Source organism: Montipora foliosa, chromosome 5 (assembly GCF_036669935.1).
Source record: "Montipora foliosa isolate CH-2021 chromosome 5, ASM3666993v2, whole genome shotgun sequence".
Classification (NCBI taxonomy): domain Eukaryota; kingdom Metazoa; phylum Cnidaria; class Anthozoa; order Scleractinia; family Acroporidae; genus Montipora; species Montipora foliosa.
The window spans coordinates 2,828,990-2,849,121 of NC_090873.1; the positions used below are offsets into that span (position 1 = coordinate 2,828,990).

At 39.4% G+C, this 20,132-nt stretch overlaps 3 protein-coding genes across 3 annotated transcripts in view; 1 reads left to right on the plus strand and 2 right to left on the minus strand.

Moving 5' to 3' along the window:
• Positions 1-50: 50 nt before the first annotated feature.
• LOC138002850 (octopamine receptor beta-1R-like) lies at positions 51-2,656 on the minus strand. The gene has a single exon (XM_068848831.1). The coding sequence runs from the start codon at positions 1,738-1,740 to the stop codon at positions 790-792; it is 951 nt and encodes a 316-aa protein (XP_068704932.1). The 5' UTR covers positions 1,741-2,656; the 3' UTR covers positions 51-789.
• A 2,749-nt stretch (positions 2,657-5,405) lies between these two features.
• On the minus strand, positions 5,406-16,453 carry LOC138003373 (very-long-chain (3R)-3-hydroxyacyl-CoA dehydratase 2-like). Its single transcript, XM_068849413.1, has 8 exons — positions 16,296-16,453; positions 15,328-15,445; positions 14,840-14,858; positions 14,011-14,099; positions 11,553-11,674; positions 9,578-9,617; positions 8,402-8,540; positions 5,406-5,801 (listed from the first exon to the last, which is right to left on the minus strand). Exons 1-8 carry the CDS (start codon positions 16,349-16,351, stop codon positions 5,728-5,730), a joined length of 657 nt encoding a protein of 218 aa, XP_068705514.1. The 5' UTR covers positions 16,352-16,453; the 3' UTR covers positions 5,406-5,727.
• A 1,259-nt stretch (positions 16,454-17,712) lies between these two features.
• LOC138004589 (octopamine receptor beta-1R-like) overlaps positions 17,713-20,132 on the plus strand; it is an 11,669-nt gene continuing 9,249 nt past the window's right edge. Inside the window, exon 1 of the mRNA XM_068851141.1 lies at positions 17,713-19,308. Coding sequence (XP_068707242.1) covers positions 18,280-19,308 — 1,029 coding nt within the window. The 5' untranslated portion in view covers positions 17,713-18,279. The remainder of the gene's footprint in view (positions 19,309-20,132) is intronic.

A 20,132-nucleotide genomic window follows, 5' to 3' on the forward strand; every position in this document is an offset into this window, starting at 1 on the left:
ATTACCTTTCTGCGTGGCAAGTTTTAAAAAAATCCGTACGTGGGAACATTTTTGGCGCTAACGTCCTTAAGAGGATATGTGTTGGGCTACCATATATATGAGGTCTATCTGAAAGATTCCAGAGATCGTTTAACGCCACGGTCAGTGTTGCTGTGTATCATAACCATAATGCCTCTCTAAGGTCAAACTTAACACAAGTTAAAGACCACGCCCCTCTAAAGAAGAAAAGTGATGTTGTGCACAACCAGTGCAGTGCTTGAGACAAACAGTATGTCGTAAAAACTTGGGGATACGCTTTCAAGGACACAAGTCGCACTCCACTTCAGCCGTTTACGAACATTGTAAGAACCCGAAACATGACATTAGAGCATAATCACAAGGACAAACGCCACGTTAAAAGGAAGCACGCGCTTTTCATCAAGATGTAAGTCCACCACTTGATAGGGATGGGGCTTGGACCTGCCACCTGCTTGCGGCGGAGCCCAATGGTCACGTGGTTTAAGATCAGGTGAACGACGATTAAATCAAACACTTTGGCGACTAATGAAAACGTGCTAACGTCAAAATATTTCTGATAAACACTGTTATCGCTCTGAAAATTTCCTGAATCATCTTTTACGTTAAGTCTTCCATTAATCACTTATCAAACAACAATCAATCAATCACTCGATCAATCTTCCACAAGAATCAAACATCAACTAGTAAAAGCCGTCCAAGCGTTCTTCCACTTTTAGCCCTTTTCAGGTTCCAGAACGTGGAATCCTAAATGCAAAATATCGCAGGATGACCTTACATGGTCACTCCACCGCTATTTGGGCGTCGAAAGATTCCAATCCGCCTCAATAACTTCTTGACCACGCTTCGGAAATCTCTTTTGCGCACCGAGTATATGATTGGGTTGCACACAGAGCTGGCAATGAAAATACACGACGTTATTAAGACCGCCTGGGAGGGAACTGTGATGGCTTTAGCAAATTGACGGCAGATTGCCACGATCCAACCGGGTATAAAACACAGCAGGAAAGCGCCGATTATGATGCTAACATCGATTACTGCTTTCCTCTCCGTGATTTGCCGATTCTTCATAGGCTGTTGGGCGTTGGAGCCGACAGGCATCCCGAGTGCAACTTTGGCACTGTGCACTTGACACCTGACCGTTTTGTAGACTTTCCAGTTGAAAAGCAGAATAACCGCAAATGGAACCACAAAACCAACAATTATGAAGCCAGCGGACTCGATAGCAGTGAAACCACTGACCCCCCATCCGTCTTCACAAAAGAACACTTCTTCGTTGTAAACGAACTTTCCAACGCCAATTAACTCGCCGAAACCAAAAGCAAGTGGGCTAAGCCAGATATAAGCGATAGTAAGGATCATTTTCCTCTTCGTCATGTCGCCGTGATATGTTAAAGGCGATTTCACAATTGCCAAGTATCGATCATACGACACAAAAAGTAGATGATTAACCGTGTTGATATAGAAATACCGGGCAAAAAAGGGGTTTAACATACACATCGTTTCGCCGTACTGCCACTGTTCTTTAGCAAAGCCTTCGATTCGGAATGAACTAACGAGAATTAGGAACAACATATCCGAGACCGCGAGACTGGCGAGTAGAATATAACGTCTTACATGGAATCTTCTTTCCAGAACAATTGTCAAAACGACCAAAAAATTTCCAGGAAAACCGATAACGTTGAAGAGGACTTGCACAGCAGCTATAACCTGCGGAAGGGCCATGGTGGAGTTTAGCGATCGACTTTTAAGTGAAACTTCTTTGGTTAAAATGCTCTTTCAGTTTCCGCGTGTCATGTTGGATTCTCAAATTGGCATGTGGGATTAGGTTTGACAAAGCTTTGTTTTGTAGTTCTAATTTCACGATAAATTGAATAAGGACAGTTTGAAATTTCACGGGAATTTCTACTGTAGTTAACAAAAGTCCACACGGCAGATAAAAAGATCCTTCCATCACAAGCTTAGTGTAAAACAAAAGATGCAGAAGTAAAGATTTTACTGAAGGACAAGCGTGGCAAATTGCAGGTGTGACGCCAATTTTCTCGTTTATGTTGCCGTGGATGTTAAGGAGCCACTTGTTCCGAACCAAGGGATAATAATCCCCTGGTTTAGGGAGATTCAGAGAGAAGATAAAACGATCTTTTAATCACTAGGTTGACATAAGACAAAAAGATGAGGAAATTGACTTTTCAAAGAGCAGGACAGACGAATTTTTTTCGTTTTCAGATCCGATGACGTCTAGCAGACATTTGAACAAAAGGAGAATCATCTTTAAATTCTAGGGATTCATGAGAGCAGAACGGCGTGATTTTAGCCCTATGCTAAAAACAGGCGATTTTCTGAAATATCACCGCGATGTTTAGATGTGAAATAGGTACTTAGAAATCGTTGAGGCAAAATAAAAGGATAGCGAGTTCATCGTTGTGTGCTCACCGGCATTCTTCACAGCTTGAATTCTAGAATAGGTGACCTGCGAATATAAAGCCGCCTGTCAAGGCTCCAACCGCCATTTCTTAAACAACAAGAAATTGCGAAACATGCCTATCTCAAAGTTGCTAGACAGTGTGATGCTGTGCACCGATGATCTTTCTTTCAAAATCACACTAGAAGCCCGGTTTACACTACAAACATTTTTTGGCATGGCTCCTGTGAAATTGGCACGGGTGCCAAAAAAGAGCGCAGCAAACTTTGTTTACACTACACCATTTTTACCGTACCAAAATTTTTGGGCCCACGTAACTTCTCATGGAGCAATGCGCAGTTCAACTGTAATAAAGAACGTCCGCGTGATTTTGGTGGAGAATGAGCCGCCATCTTGAAATGTACTTTGAAAAACCGCTAGCCCATATGAATTAAAACTCAAATTCGGCCCTTTAAAGTGTTTACACTACTTGTCCTATCCGAACCGTGCCTATTTTTTCAGCACCCGTACCATTTTCACCCGTGCTCGGACTACCTCGCCGAAGGTCCCAGCATGGGTAAGAATTTTGGTTCGGCTCGGATGAAATTTGCTACTGACAGATTGTTTACACTGCAAATTTTATCCGAGCCGAACCTTTTTTTTTGGGACCCGCGCCAATTTCACCCGAGCCGTGCCAAAAATTTTCTGTAGTGTAAACCGGGCTTCAGACTCGTTCGATAACGTATCTCTTCGCTTTGTTTAAGTGCCCGTGCCTTGTTGCCAGAGTCGTGAAAGAGCCACATCCATCTAAAAATCATCAGAAGCTTACAGGCAACCTGAAATAAATGTTGTGGTATTTTTTTTCTCTTTTATGGCGTGCATGGCCGGGAATCGTGGACAAACACAAAATGAAAGTTATGTCTTACTCATCAATATATCAATCAATGATTGCGTCATAGTCTAGGCTTAACATTTCTAAGAATCCAATAGGTCGTTATGTTGTTTCTGAACTCATCGAACTCATCAATCGGAATCAATCGAACAATCAATCAATCATTCTACCTATGTGAATCAAACATCAACTAGAAAAAGCAGTCCAAGCGTCCATATATTTCTAGCCTTATTCAGGTTTTTTCTTTTTTCCCAATCATCTTGCGCAAACGGATATGTCCCGAAAGTAGAACGTACTTGCAAGTAATTAGATGCGCGCTCATTTCAATAAGCGTCACAAGTGTCCCCTTGTTCTTCTCCCCAACATCCCGACCCTAGTGCCTGAAAATACTGACACTTGACGTCACAAAGCGGCCCCTAAGGTAGTAATAGAGTGAACTTCAATCGAGTGTCGTAAAACCAAAACCAAAGGAATTACCATGGCAACGATATTAGGCATTTCTTTGAGCCTTAAAATCAATATATGTGGTCTTTTTTGAAGAAACGGGACGGTGAAATTTTCCCATTCAGCGTTACCAGATAATGTTAGAAATACTCTCTAAAATATTTAAAATTCAACAAAATCTGTAGGTCAGTTTTTCAGAAAAAAAGGTTTTTTTGAAATGTCTCTAATTTTTTTTCAACTACAGAATTTTTTTAAATTTGAAAGACAAAGCTAACATGCCAAAAATGAAAACAAATCACCATCCAGAAGCAGAGATATAAACGAGTAAAGTTGCAAAATCATGAAAAATTAGGGAGTTACAAGATCAGCATTTACGCATGCGTCACCCGCTCATTCGAGTCCGCGCGCGAGTGGAGCTACAGGCCAACACAAACGGTTTTAAGTGACTATTAAACCGTTTGTTTAGAATTTTCGTAGTTTTCGTGAATAGGAGATGTCTATTTATATTCCATTTATATAGGAATTAGCAGAAAGTTGAGCGAAATTAGCGCTATTTGTTTATTTCTGGTGACCCATTTGAATCATGAGCTGGCGCAAGCTGCTTACGAATTGCGTGTGTGGCTTATGCGCGCGCGCTCAGCTGAAAACCCTTTCGAGCCTCCTTAAGTGTAAAATGTATTTGGCGCTGAGGCACTAATTGGGGAGAACGTACAGAAATCAAGTCGGATGAAATCAACACATAACAAATCACAGGTTAGTTCTTGAGGAGTACCGGAGTCAGACCCGGAGAAACACCTCTCGGAGCAGAGAAGAGAGCCCGCAAACTCAACCCTGATAAACATGACGTCGAGTCTGGGAATCGAACCCAGGTCACATTGGTGGTTGGAGGCAGTGCGGCCCAGTGGTAAGGGCGCTTGCATTGAGATCTCGAGATCCCGGGTTCAAGACGCCTTCTGACCACTCGTTGAATTTTGCTCCGGACAGGTAGTCCCTGATTCAGTTTCCTGGCTACACTTGCAAATAAACAAAGTGGTTTGCGAAATCGCGCGGAATATCGCCTGATACTTAGCCGTTGCTCGACTTGTCTAAAATCAGGCGAGATTCCGCAAGATTGAGCAGGATAATTGTTTTATTATTCAACACATTGATGACAAGGCACAACTTTCTACATTTGTTGGGAAAAAAACGCTGGGAAAAAAACGCTGGGAAAACTACCATTTTTCTCCGCAACACACAAAATTACGTATATCGCAGGATATACGTTGAGTACGCACGACGAATATTTGAGCGCGCTATGACCATCTTTGGACATTGTCACAATGAGTTGAATAATAATGATACTTGTTATATACCTAGACTTTGAGCACTGTGATTGGTTGATTCTTTGTCACGTGGCCCTGATCAAATTCAAATGTATCCCGACGGGGATACAATCCCCATCCCCATCCCTGCTTCTCAAGTTAAGAAACAAAGAAGCATTTCCGGTGACCATTTAAATAACGACTAACCCTGACATTTACCTGATCGTTGGAAATATGCAGTAAATACTTAGACTCGAGGGGACACTTTCCTGGTTCGGCATCAAAATTGGCCGTGCATTTAATTACTTGCATAGCTAGACAGAAAACGTAAGTATGTGTAAGATAGCAGTGATCCTCAAAGATACTTTCTTTAATTTCTTTCATTCATCCATGTGTCCAATCAATTCATTGCTTCGCTTTCGCCGCACACAGTGCAGATGCCAACGAAAAAACTCCACTAATCATCTCCTAAGTCTTCAATCAATCAATCAAACGGTCAGTCAATCAATCGATCAATCTGTCTTCCAAATGCCTCTTTTGTCAATTTGAGAAAACCTTCCCGTAAGTCTCTATTCAGCATTAATCAATTAGCCATTCCGCTTTTGTGATTAACTCTGTACCCAAATGTAACATTTGTCAACAGCATACAACCCTTCGTCACTTCATTACTAGCCTCATTCACGTTTGGTTTTGCCTCCAATCACCTTCCTCCTCTGACGAATCATGTGAAAGTAAAGCTGTGGGAAAACTGAAACGAAAAGAGAAATATTACAAAGAAATAAACATAGTCTCACGCCAGTCCGGCTTAAAATGAATGCAACTTAAAGGTAACAATTCAAGACCCGGCATTTCGACTTTCCTGCGTAGTGTCTTTTTTCATTCACGGGTGATATAAAGCTGTTACAAGAGTCCTTTATACGCTCACTAATTAGCGCCATTTCTTACTAATGAAGTGTAAACAGGTGTCACCTAAAAGCCCACCATCATCACGGTTCAAAAGGAGAGAGGGAAGAATTAATGTATGATGGTGGTCGATTACCAAAGCAAATGATGCAAACGGCTTATTGGAAACTCGTTTTTTAAAGAGGCTGTTACGGCAGTAAAATTCATTTTCTGTAGTTTTATACCAATTACTCACGAGAGTTCGACAGTGAAATGAACAAGGTGGACACAATTGACAGATTGTAATGGATGAAGTTTCAGAAAAATTGGATACAATTCTTGTTGTCATAAAATCCCTACAATCCGTAACATCCATCAGAGTTTTGTTCCCGTTATGTTCAAAAAAACAAAATCCACAGCAAACACAAAAATCTATCAAGCGATTCCTAAAACGAACGTGGATTGACAGGCATTCACAGAATTTACGGTGAAAAAGTAGAAATAACTAGTATATATACTAGTATCCAGCTATAGTAAGAAAATGTTTCAGCACAATATGAATATTTAGGCAAGCCTAAAAGCGGAGCTCCTTAATTATTATTTATTTATTATTTTGTTTTCAGATATTTTTACAGCTAGTCTGCTTACCATATGACCAGTCCGGCCTTCACATTTGTCTAATTTCAATTAATCTATTTTTCCGTGTTATTTTTTGCTCTTTTCACCGTTTTCGTCACCATTATTCGACCTGTTTTCTCGTGCTGGTGCTTGCATGCTCTGTCTTCCGCTGCTCGTCACTATATTAAGTTTCGTCTCTTTCAGTTTCGACTCTTTCTTAACTTCTTTCTCGTCGTTTGTCACTAATATTTCACCTGTTTTCTCGTGCTCTCAGCCGCTCTCTTGAGCATCGTTCACTCGGCGCCTGCTAATAATACTGTTTTTCTTTCTTTCCCTCTTCCCCAAGGATTTCTTCGTTGTACGACATATTAAAAACATACTTGGCTGTCTTTTTGGTTGTCCTTAAAATTGCTTCTTGTTTTACTAAAACGCAGTAGCAAACTTCCCGCCAAAAGACGCGAGTTCCAGCAGTGCGACATTTCGCGTATTGACTTGTATTTTAATACTTGAAAAGTTGAATGTACGGACGGACGGACGAACGGTCGTACGATGACGTCATAACCAAAACCCCAAATTTTTCTGATGGATATTTTTTTGACTATGGTGCTCCCCGTGCACGGACTTCAGATTTCCAGCATTTTCAGTGGCTCGCCGGACACAGGCTATCAGTACATATACCTGCAGTACCTAATACGGTCAAGAAACGCGTCAGCAATAAAGAAAGCTGAAAACATTTTTGCAGCTCTGAGAAAAAATGGCCTACAAAAGCCGTTTTTGACCTAGACAGAAATCGATGCTTTAGTCAACAATACACGGAGGAATTGTTGATCCTGGAGATTTTAATAAAACAATTATTCTACTCGGGCTTGCTGGATATAAAATGATTAAATATCACTTAATATCCAGTGCGCTCTCCTATATATTGGTGTTTGCGTTTCAGTCTCACCCTTCGCAATATCCACCCAAGTTAGCTGACATTAGTTGAAATGTGCAGTGTCAACAAAGTACTAAGATGTAAAAACATGACAAAATAACAAAAAGCATAACCTCCTTCGGGGGAAGGAAATGGCGGATTTGACAGATTTAGCGGGAATGTGTGTGTTATCTTTTGTTTTATCATGATGACCATACTGGTGGTCCCTAGCTAGTTCGTTGATGGTAGAGCCACTTTCGTATGACCTTGAAAAAGGACCAATGTTTGACAAGCTTTTCCTCATTCCCGCCAAGGAAACTCCTAATATGGGCAGTACACAGTTCAATTGCCCAATCACATTACTGCATTTCAAATGACGTCAAAGCAAAATGTTAATCTCTTTCCAAAAGGTTCCATGGAGAGATGATGTTGTTTGCATCCGAATGAAAATTCGCGCTCGTTTGTTTTTGCTCGATAAGCTAATTAAATGTTTTGCATTTTTGTTTACGTTCTGTTTTTACGTTTATTTTTCAAGGTCATACGAGAGTCGCTCTATTAAATTTTACGTGAATTGAAGTCTGTTTTGAGAAAAGATTTTCTTTTGTTTCTCATCACGCGACTGAAATTCCTTCTGCTGTTTTCGTAGACTGAACGTTCATAAAATCGGAAGCCGATCTGAGAAACGAACGACATTACAGTTATCATCGTCATCGTCATCTTCATCGTAGTCGTAGTCGTCGTCGTCGTCACCACGACTGTAACCATCATTCATCATCGTTGTCCCGCTTTTCCAACTCGTCGTCACCCGTCGCCGTCGCGTTCGTCGTCATCATCATCATCATCCCGATCATCATCAAAGTCAGTCTGCTATTCCAATCTTGTGCAAACTTAACACTGTTTTTTGAAAGGAAAGATAGAGAGAAACGTTTACTTACTTGGAATGTAGGACAGCATCAAGACAATAGTAAAGAGATGAAAATCAAATCCAAAATTGAAGGCATTCGGCAGGCGGACGCTGTACATGCCAGATTTAACCATATAGGGAAGAGATGAATACATGGTGACCAGCTCACCCTTGATGACAAACAAAAGAAAGGATATCATTAATAATATTCATAATAATGATCATCATAATCACTTAATTGAAGTCTTAAGTTTATAGAGTGCTTTCACGTGACGTCATGGCAGCCATATTGGTGTCCCTAAATAAAGGAACGGCGGCCATGTTGGTATCCCAAACCAATCCTCTGGGAATTGAAGGCTCCTGATCAGGTTACTGATCTCGCGAGTGAAAACACTCTGTTTAGGCGCGCTTAAGTGCTTTAGTAATTTGGGAGAAAGGTGTAAATCAAGCCAAAACACACGAGATCAAAGCCACCAAATCAAACCAGTTCACAAGCCACTCCAACACTTTGAACTCCATTCCTTAAGAGTGCAAACTAGTTTCCCATCCTTCCCACGGGCGCATTAGTATGGGTAATCAAATGGTGACAAACGAAATTAGGGAATAATTTCACGCGCGTTTTGTACAAAATCAAATAATTTCCCGAGCCTTGAGATGAGGGAAATTATTTGATTTTGGACAAAACGAAAGTGAAATTATTCCCTAATTTCACGAGTATACCATTTGATTAGCTATTACCGGTACTATCATGGGTGACAAATTACGTTCATAAGTCGCCATTTTGGCACTGTACGAAAAGTTGCCATGGCAACATAATAATTTCACACGTGAAATTATAAATTCGTAAATGGTTTGAACCCAGGAGTCATATCATAATTAAGTAAAGCAATGTTATTTTTGATGTCACCGTTCCTCGTCACTCGTCTGTGTTCCGGCAGAAATTTGAACACTAGACTGACTGAACACAGACTATCGTTTTTGCCCTACAGGGAATTTCTTTATGCCGTCATCGGAGAGTAGTTCAATTACGAACTCGCAAAATGATTAACTCCCACTTGGCTAGACCCAGTCAACAAGGACATAGGATTCTTGCATGCAGAATGTCTCCTGTATCGCAGTGGCATTTCACTCCTTTGTTCAGAGATTCATTGATCGCTCTGTAGATTTTGTAGGCAGTAGTTTGTAAGGTCATTATATAACCACTTACCGTCACTCCAATAGGATAAAGAAAATAAAAGAAGGTGTACCTGTCGAGCGAAATATTAAACAATGAGTCTTCAAGCAACTTCAAAAAAAAATGCAACTTTCGAATAGTTAAGATCAAAAGAACAGAACGGATGTTTTAGAAAATGATTTGCATTTCCTTTCTTCTTTCTTTTTTATTTCTAATTTTTTAAAAATGCAGATCATTCGCCAGCTTCACAGCCCTTTGTTCTTGCACGACACAAAACGTACTCCGTTTTTAGATGAATCTATCTTTCTAAAATGTACGGGATTTTGTGGCCGACTGATTTAGCGCCCTCCTTCATGCACGCAATATCGCATTCACGCACTAAAACGTCAGTGGCCTCAAAATTGACATTCTTATTAATTGCACCATGCTCTTTCCATTTCTGGCATCTATTTTGTACCACAACCATTTTTTTTTATGATTGACAAGGTCACGTGACATGGTCATGCAAAGTGCCTATTGCCTGTTATACACACCTGGACCATTTTTTTTTTTTATGATTGACAAGGTCACGTGACATGGTCATGCAAAGTGCCTATTGCCTCTTGTACACACCTGGACCATTTTTTTTTTATGATTGACAAGGTCACGTGACATGGTCATGCAAAGTGCCTATTGCCTCTTATACACACCTGGACCATTTTTTTTTTTTATGATTGACAAGGTCACGTGACATGGTCATGCAAAGTGCCTATTGCCTCTTGTACACACCTGGACCATTTTTTTTTTATGATTGACAAGGTCACGTGACATGGTCATGCAAAGTGCCTATTGCCTCTTGTACACACCTGGACCATTTTTCTTTTATGATTGACAAGGTCACGTGACATGGTCATGCAAAGTGCCTATTGCCTCTTATACACAGCGGAAAAATTTAGGTGGCTTTCACTGTATCCCAGAGGTCATGGGTTTCAATCCCCTTGCGGCCACCGAAATTTTTCAAGTGTCTACAAGAGACAATTGCTTAAATAATTTGTCCAGATAAGTTACCATAAGTGTGAGGACCACTTCTCTCTTTAAATAAGAAGAAAGCATTTGTCTGTTTCCCTGAGATTCACTTGAATAGTTCTAGTGAAAAACCATCACAAATCTCCTTATTCGTGCGACACTTTTCAGCCTGGAATCAACAAATTCTCCAGAAAGCATAGACACCATTTCAATATGACAAATGAGCAGTGTTGTTTGCTCATTCTGATTAGACAACTTGACGTTGTTTAATAAAATACTGGTTGCCACCAATCAGCTGTAGAGAAACCAAATGGAATCCCATCATTGAAATTGTTTTACATGTAAGATCTTGGCCTGTATTTGTATATGGCCTTGGCCATATACAAACGTGATACAGTTAAGCAATAGAGGACGTTTTCCGTGTTTCCATAGCCTCATCTAAACATGAGGGGGAGTTGGGAGCATTCGAGACAGTTATGCAAACCCGAGACGCATAACTCTTGAGAATTCTCCCAACTCCCCTAAGTGTTTAGATGAGGCTATGGAAAGACAGAAAAAAGTCCTCTATTGCTTTTATAAAATATTTCTCAAGGACAATTCGACAAATGAAGGAAAATGCTGGCTTTTGACTTCTAGATTGAAACAGATTTTCTTGATACACTCTCGTATTTCCTACCAACCAATCAAACCAATCAAAACGTGCGTCTCACAATACATAACCAATCAAAATTCGTGTGATGTCACAGCCGTGTTCCATACTCTTATCTAAACACAGCTATTAACCAATGAGAGCGCCCGTACTATCCTAATTACTTTATAAATCAAAATGTGACACAGATATGCTGCTCATACTGTATATATTTATATTTATTTACTTATTGTTCACCTCGGTGTTGGTGAAGGTTGTGGGTATTTCGCTCACCGCAAATATCCAACACTGTTCACCTCCACTCCAATGAATGATTGTTAACAGCAAGAAATACATGTAGGTAATGGTTCCTACCTGCACCACTGAAGAAAATATGGAAGACTGTTGATCAAGGAAAATGCATAGAAAGAGTAACGGATGACTTCTGTGATGGACCAAGCAAAAACAAATGCAGTCACACCTGGACTGTCATGGATCTGTTCAAACAAAAAAAGACATTTTTTTAAAGTGAGGACTAGCTTGCAACATTCCTTTGCTTATTAAGGCTATCAATTTTAATTATTAACGCTTAGGCTATTACCTAAGGCTATTAAGGCTATTAATTTTAATTATTAATGAGTTCCAATACATAAGGTTTGCTCTAGTTGCTGTATTTGAACCTAGTTAACCCATTGACTGAGAGTTCCCCATTGACAAGTAAAATCGTCTGGCGTTAGACAGAGTAAACTACTAAGTATGGCAGGTTTAGGCCGGTTGATTAACGCAAATAGATGGTTATGAAACTCGACAAGTTTTTTTGTTTCAGGTTTTTGTCTGCATTTTTGGCCTTGACAAATCAACATCGATTGCAACAACATTGTTCTCACTTTTGAAGGTTCTAAGGTCTGATAACAAGTCTTTTATATGATTTGTAGGAAAAATTCTTAAATTTGGTTTGCTGCCTCTACAGTCTGTCAGTGTTCTCTGTAAGCTATGGCGACCAGCGAAAATCGCCATCTACATGTAGTGGTCTCGGAAGCGCCAGCTACTCACAGAGAATATACATGTATATATTTTTAAGTGGGATACTAAATACATCGTATTTGTTTCTCAGCACGTTTGTTTGATGAATGAATAAATCATTGATAGCCACAAGATAAAAAATAAAATAATAATAACACACTAAAATCTTTGCAGCCATAAAATTCGTTTCAATAATGTCCGGCTGGTTTTTGAAGTGGCATGTTTTAATATATAGCTATCAAAAGAAGATCATATTCATTTTCCTGGGAGCGGGAACATTCACCGATCTGTCACTCCAGCGTGAAAAAAAATGAAGCGAACAAAGCAACAATCGCTGTTCGCTGCCTGGAATAAATGACCCAAAGAAGGCACAGAAAAAGTTAAGTTTTCTTTTTCTTTCCGTCTGAGTTTAAGTTTTCGCTATTTATAGCTGCAGCAAATATGTGGACTAGTCGTGCACACGTAATTCAATTACCGTAATCCTTTGTAGTTTGGATGCAAGCCGTCAAGGTAAATTCTTGTTAACAAACTAGTATATCTGAACAATGCATAAATAAAAACATAAACATCCTATTTGAGAACTGGCTGTGCACAGTGCATTCTTCAAGCTGTAGTTCAACCGCTTCAAAGATCTGTGAAATACGTCATTTGTGGAAGACAACTAAAAATTGTACAAATCATCCAAAACATGACTGCGCTAACGCTTAAGACGTTGTCTTTAATTGCAGTTTTTAGTAGTATCAATAACATAAATTTTTATCTCACAGAGGAAACAGAAATAAAAATTACCACAGTGACTGCTGTAAGCGTAAAACACTGAGCCTATCATGTAAAATCCAGCAACAGGTTTTCCTTCACGGAAAAGTGGCGCCCGGCTTCGATCTCTTTTGAATATAATCCTTAAAGTTTTATCTCAGTCTGTATATAAGTATGAGCTACAGTGAGCACTTGAAGTTAATCACTTTAATAAAAACACTGGTCCATATATTTTTTGTTCGCTTTAAACAGAAATACCCACTCTAAGAGTATGCATTGCTTAAGTTACTGTCGGTAGGAAAATTACTCAGGTACAAGAAGAGATGTTTTAAAGTTGACCTTAATGTACATGTAGTATGTGTAATGGAAACATGATGTAAAGCAAATGTGGGTAAATAAAGGTGCCATCCTCATGGCTAAAATGCTTTCTCTGTTCGCTCAAAATGCACTGAAATGCACTTTTCAGCACCCCAAAATTTAATTTTTCCAGGGGGAGGTCCCCCAGACCCCCCCCCCCCTCCCAATGAGAGGTGCCTTCATACAAAAGGTACTGCTGACTACTTAAATTATTTCTTCTTCTACCAAAAATTTTCTAGAGAACCCTGGACTGTAGCTACAGGGTTATTTTTCAATTCCTAGCTCTTCATTCATTTTAAAAGAGGCAAATTTACGTGATAAAGCAATAACAGTGATGATCATTCTTTTGCCTTGCACCAGTAGGCACATAATATTGTTAAGACCATCTGTTGCTCTCCAACCAACACATTCTGCACTGCCACGTTGGCCATGCTTCTCTGGGAAAGGATCTCATGGATATACACGCCAACCATAACCCTAAAAAGATCACCATTCTAAGTCAGTTTCTAGAACTAAATATTGCTATAGCAATAAGACAAACGAAAGTTTAGATCTAATCACTGAAATGGGCACTTAAACTTCATCTGTAAAATGAGAGTTTAACCTAGGGACTCGTGGTGGGTATATCCATGAGATCTTTCTCCTTCCCTGAACAGTGATGATGGGTAATGATGATGATGATGATAACGCAGCCCACCTGTGGCACACTGTGTGCAATAGCCCATGTTACAAAGAGTCTAGATGCTACTTGAAATGCAGTTATCACAACGGATGATGGAACCAGACCTACAAAAATATGTCCAACAATGAAAACAGTATTTTACATCACCTTCATTTCATAAAATTAATCTTTTAACTTCAACTGCTTCAGCTATCTGTTAAACAGGAGCTTTGGTAGGAAGGCTTTAAGCAAAAGTAATACAAAATAAATGATGGTAGTTGTAATTTGACGCAATGGAATACTGTACATGTAATTTATATAGAGGAAGTGATTCTGAAAAACATTTCATTAAAAAAACTGCAATCAAATATTCTAAATTTAAAAATAATAAAAGCTAAAAAGTTTAAAAGCGATGACATCTTGACGCTATCCTCACGTTGTTATCAAGTCAAGTTTTTGTTTAATTTGTAGTATTAATGTAGCTACTGTACCTTTAGTATTTGTTATCAATTTCCATTTTTTACTTTTTTAGACTTAATAATGAAGTTATGATAACGTCAAAACAACCTTCGTTTTTAAACCTTTAAAGCTTTTAGTGCAATCATGTTTAAAAATGTTTTATTGCAGCCTTTTATAATAATGAAATTGGAATAATAAAGTCACTAGTCTTTGTTGAACAGCAGACGTTGTATGTCAGTTCCAAGGGTGGGATCAGTGGAAAGCGACATCACCAAGAAACAAACTGTAGCCCTTAAGCTCCAAAAGCCACTCAGTGATATAGCCAGTTTTACTTACTAGAGTCTCTAGTAAGAAAAATAAATAATAAAAAATTAATTAATAAGAGTTTTGCTGCTACCATGCTCACCTGCTGCGCAATGCAACACCTGTGATAAACAAGAAAGAAATATACAGTGAACCAAGTATGTTTAAAACAAGTTAACACAAAAGGGGGGGGGGGCTTAATTATGTTAATGAGAATTCTATTCTCGTGCAAACCACACATAACCTGGCAAAATCTAACCCCGATTCAAGCTGATGTAACTTTATCCCTAGGCTCAATTTAGGCTCACTCTACCCTTCATTCTCCTAAACTGAGCATAGTTAAGCTGATTTCCAGTGATTCCCTGTTTTGAGAACTGACCAAATACAAGGAAGCAAGTTCTTTTAAACAGCAATATTCAACGGTCAAAACCAATCCTTTCGCAACCTCCATGTAGCCTAATGAACTCCTCTAGTACTTCCTATGGTGCCAATTTAAGGCTTAAGTTAGACTTAGTTCTCTAAATCTGATTTTTCACGGCTTAAAGGTTTCGGTTGTGTGGTTCAGATGTTCAACATGCTTAAAAACATTACCTCAAGTATAGCTGCTGATTGAAAGATCTTCAGTGGTTTTTCAATGGAGTCATAAAGCCCTATGTGATTCTTCTTCTGTACTAAATGCTGAATAGAGAGGGCTAGGATAACAGACCACCTAAAATAGAAGACTGCACTGTCTTGACGAGGTTTAATACACAAGGGTACTTAAGGCAATGTATGATGCTCTCTGCTTTAGTTAATGAAATTTCATTTCATTTAGTGGTGTTCCTAGTTGATACACTACTAGTGATCAGCTGTAAACAAACTTGCTTGCTCACCCAAAATTCCTCAGTTTTATAATACCAGAGGGCAACCCTTAGGGGTACCCAACTGGGTAGGCCATGGGCTACATACCAGATTTTGTCTAAAACCGAGAAATTGCCCCTTTCCTCTCCCCATGGGAGAGACCAGCAAACTCGGCACGTCGACGCAATTTTTGCTTTCGTACGTAAACAAGCGATTTGGACGAGCAATTTCGCCTGTTAAGTTTGTTGTTTGCAAATGAGGAAAAAAATTAATCTAGGAGTAGATTAGCAGCGTATGTCACTTAGAATTCAACAAAAAAAAACTGAGAAAAAACCTTAGCCAAAACTCCGTTTGCGCGCACCTATCGCAGCTGTCCACTCTACTAACTCTGAGCTGTCTAACCTTGTTTTCATAAAATTTCACACTTTCGAATCATTGATTTCTTCTCAATTTGATCAATTTATTCAAAGGTATCCATGCACATACGGATAGAGAGTCTGCGATTTTAGCACTCAATTCGTTGTATCAACTTTAAGACGGCTTGGCACTCTCCACAAACCGTGAGTGTAACATGACAAACACTCAACGCAGTTATTTCATTTGATTTGGTTTGGTTTGATTTCTCCAAGGAGTCACACATTGATCAGCCTCCTTTTCACCAAAAAAACAACACTTTATATTGTCTAAGTATTGTTCAATTCGTAGTAATACTGACATACCCGATAGTAAGGACAATATTGTAGGTCACAAGGTAAACCTTCCCCAATGCCGCCATGTTGTCTCCGTGAAAGAGGGAAGACTAGTGCCGAATATAGAAAACAAAGCGGGAAGTCTCGTGCCTAATCCTTATGCCACAGGTTAACCACAATTTTGAGAACAATTTGAACCACTTTACAATTGGAACAACCTAAATGAAAGGTGAAGGAAGGTATGTTTATAGTTTTATGGAGGGAAAATTACCAGAGTCATGACTTGCCTTAGTTCCTGGAATTATTAAGCTGCTTTCAATTTCTGCCATTCGCCTTATAATAAAGTTTGTTTAGAAGGCAACATACAGCCTCAATTTTTCTGAGAAAGACTGTAATCTCGTTAAGAAATCTCAATAAGCGTTTGCATAAGAGCAGATTCAGCAAGATTATCTAAACGTAGTAATGAAGTCATTTTATCTTGCCAAAAACTCTTACTTGGTACAAACGGAATCGAAAGACTGTGCTAAATAAGAACTTTCGATCCTGAACTTTGAAACTTGTTTATAATTTCACCAAAAAGATAGAGAAAGAATGGCAATAGAGTTCATTGTCGTAGATCTCAAACACGAAAAAAGTAAAACATGAGAAAACAAAAATCCAAATCTTAGGCTGGCAAATTCGCATGTGGTGTAGAGATAATAGTATTCAAATTCCCCCTGCTCCTTTAATCCCACTTTTCCCCCCTTTTTTTTCTCTCCTATCGAGTAGAAACGTCAGTGAACAATTATTTACCTCTCTATGTTCCCCACGGTTTCCCCCAAAACAGTCTGCGGCCAATGACAGCCGCCAATGATCTCTTCATCGAGGAAGAGTCATTGAATTTCATTTAAATCGCCTTTAATATTCAGTTCCCCAAAAAGGTGGATCGCTAAGAGAATCATCTCATGGATCTCGATTTTCAATCATGGCTGTTTCAAAGGTTCACAACTCACGGCTGTTTTTACTGTTTTCCGAATCAGTGAAAAATTATTTTTCTCTCTATGTTTCCCTTGGTTTAACCCAAAACAGTCTGCGGCTATACATAGCCGCCAATGATCTCTTCATCGAGGAAGAGTCATTGAATTCCATTTAAATTGCCTTCAATATTCACAATTCCCTAAAAGTGGTGGATCGCTAAAAGAATAATCACATGGATCTCGATTTTCAATCATGGTAGTTTCAAAGGTTCAGGCGAGTCTTATCTATCGTTAACTTTTTTATCCAATAGTACCAGGGGACCAGAATTGGCTTCGTTTCTGCAGTAGCTAGTATTTACCAGTTATAGCAGTGATGTCAAAGATCAGGGAAAATAAGAATCTTATATTAAGTCTTATATTGCTTCCTCCGACTCATGCATCGAATAAGATCATAGCCTTTAGCGGTGATCAGAATTTCAGTTGCACTCGTCAAACTTTTTTCATTGTGAATCAACTAAAATGTGACGGCTAAAGTCTCCAAACTAATTTCCATTCTTTACAGACAAAATATGATTTTATCAAATAACTGCTGGAAAGTCTTGAGATTGGACTACCTCATTAAAGTTGGCAGATGTGCTTCATTCCTCTCAAATGGACTGCATTCCCTTGGAATATGATCAAATTATGATCAAAAATAAGAGATTACTTAAAATGTAGAATTGGGTTGATCAACATATTCGCGAAAAATGAAGTGATAGATATGGAGGGTAAATATCGATTTAGGGTTTGTTTATGCATACACTGATTACGATTACTCAAAGTGATTTGATTAGCACGTACTGTAGCCGGATATCGGACTTCTTGCAACTATTTCAAGCAATAACACTTGGTCAAATATCACATTGAAATGCTTGCTGGTATCGCAGCCATGAAAACCAATGTTTTGGAAAAGGCGAGACTGACGAACAAACTTCTCCGGCACACTTACCGCCTGCTTGAAGTTTCACTAAAAAACATTTGACTGTGCTCTTGATAAAGACTGCAAATTTATCGATAGAATGGCGAATGATTTAGGCTCGCGGAGTCTTTTTATAATCGTATTTGAAGTTATGTGGCTTATCATTCTGAATGGCTCGTCTCTGATTGGAAACACCTTGGTCTGTATTTCGGTTTACAGAAACAAGCGACTTCGTACCACGACAAATTTGTACATCATCGCTCTAGCGGTGAGTGATTTGCTCTCCGCTGTTTTGGTCATGCCTTTCAGTACCGGAGTGTTGATTACTGGCAAATGGATTTACGGTGGAGCAATTTGCCAACTTCATGCCTTCTTCAGCCTGTTTGTTATCTATGTTTCGCCTGTAACCATGGGTTTAACAGCCGTTAATCGTTACGTAAGAATCTGCAAATCGGATCGGCAATACCAAAAACTGTTCCCAGTTAAGAAATCACGAGTTTTGCTCGCGTTCGCGTGGACATTTGTGGCTTGTTACACGGTTGTTCCTCGCTTGGCCGGACTCCAGGCTTTCGAGTTTGTTCCGGGTTACGCCCAGTGCTCCATAGCCCACCTAAGCGAAAGTGGTAAGACGGCTCATTACGCCATTGTTCTCACACTGTTCTTCTTAATGCCGCTAATAGCGACCATAGTGAGCTACACTAAAGTCGCTCAGAAGATTCGTCAACACAACGCAATTCGCGATGCATCTCTCAAAGACAATCTCCAACAAAGAAAGTCACCAAGAGATAGGAAAAATACTAACATCAGTGCGCACGAAATTAAGCTGAGCAAATCCCTCTTTGCAGTCGTCTTCGCATTTATGATTTGCTGGATTCCGTTTTGGATCATTGTTATTCTGCGCCGATTTCATCTCGTAGCAAAGATGCCTCGAAACGTCGAACTCTTCTGTATGTTTCTCCTCTATCTCTCCAATGCAATTAACCCCTTCATTTATGCTGGCATGAACGCCGAATTTCGCGGAGAATTCCGTAAAATTCTCTCCTTTGAACGCTTGCGAGACATTGTAGTCTCCTTAAGTGATGCCGGGAGAGGCAGAAGTGATAATATTGAAACACCCAACGAAAACTTACATTGACTTTCAAAACAATCAAACTAAACCAGCCGGACAAATTGAATCAAATTTGTCCGATTAGGGAAATTTACCAATTACTAACAATACTAGCTATAGAGCGATTTTCTATTGAGTGTCGAAAGTAATTAGCGAATTGATTCGGTTTTGCATTACTTCACTCAGTGATTGGTTCAAAAAGTTCTCGCGCCACTTTTTCAACCAATCAGAAGTGAAACCAAAACCAATCGTGCCCTTTTCCTGCGCTTTGTGTCCGCTACCTGTAATTACTTCGCGTTTTGATTGGTTTACTGGATTGTCTCCGTCCTATTTGGTTGGCCAAAGTAATTACTTTGGTTTTGGTTTTACGACACTCGATTGAAACTCGCTCTAAAAAATAATGTGTAATTAATGCAAGATTCGGCTGCATATCGATCCGACGGCATATTTCAAGAGCACAGAATGAGCTTTCGATCAACATCTCTGCACTCATATGCATCCGGACCAACACTAAAGGTTGATTTAGATAAAGTTCAGACATGGCTTAACGCGGTGAACAAACTGACTCAAAATTTCGATGCCAAGAAGACTAAATACATGTTGATAGGAAATCGCTCCAAACTAGATTTGGTCTCTGATTGTTTTATTCAAAAACTCATTAAAAATTCATGAGCCTAACAGCCTATCAAAACACCGATAAAACGTCACATGCATGAGCTTTATACCCTGATAAAACCACAGGTAACCCAGGCTCACGGTGTGTGCCACATTGGTAAATATAGAGAACATATGAGGCGAAGTTTAGGTCTGGAAATTTGCTAGAAAATGGAAATAAAAATCGATGA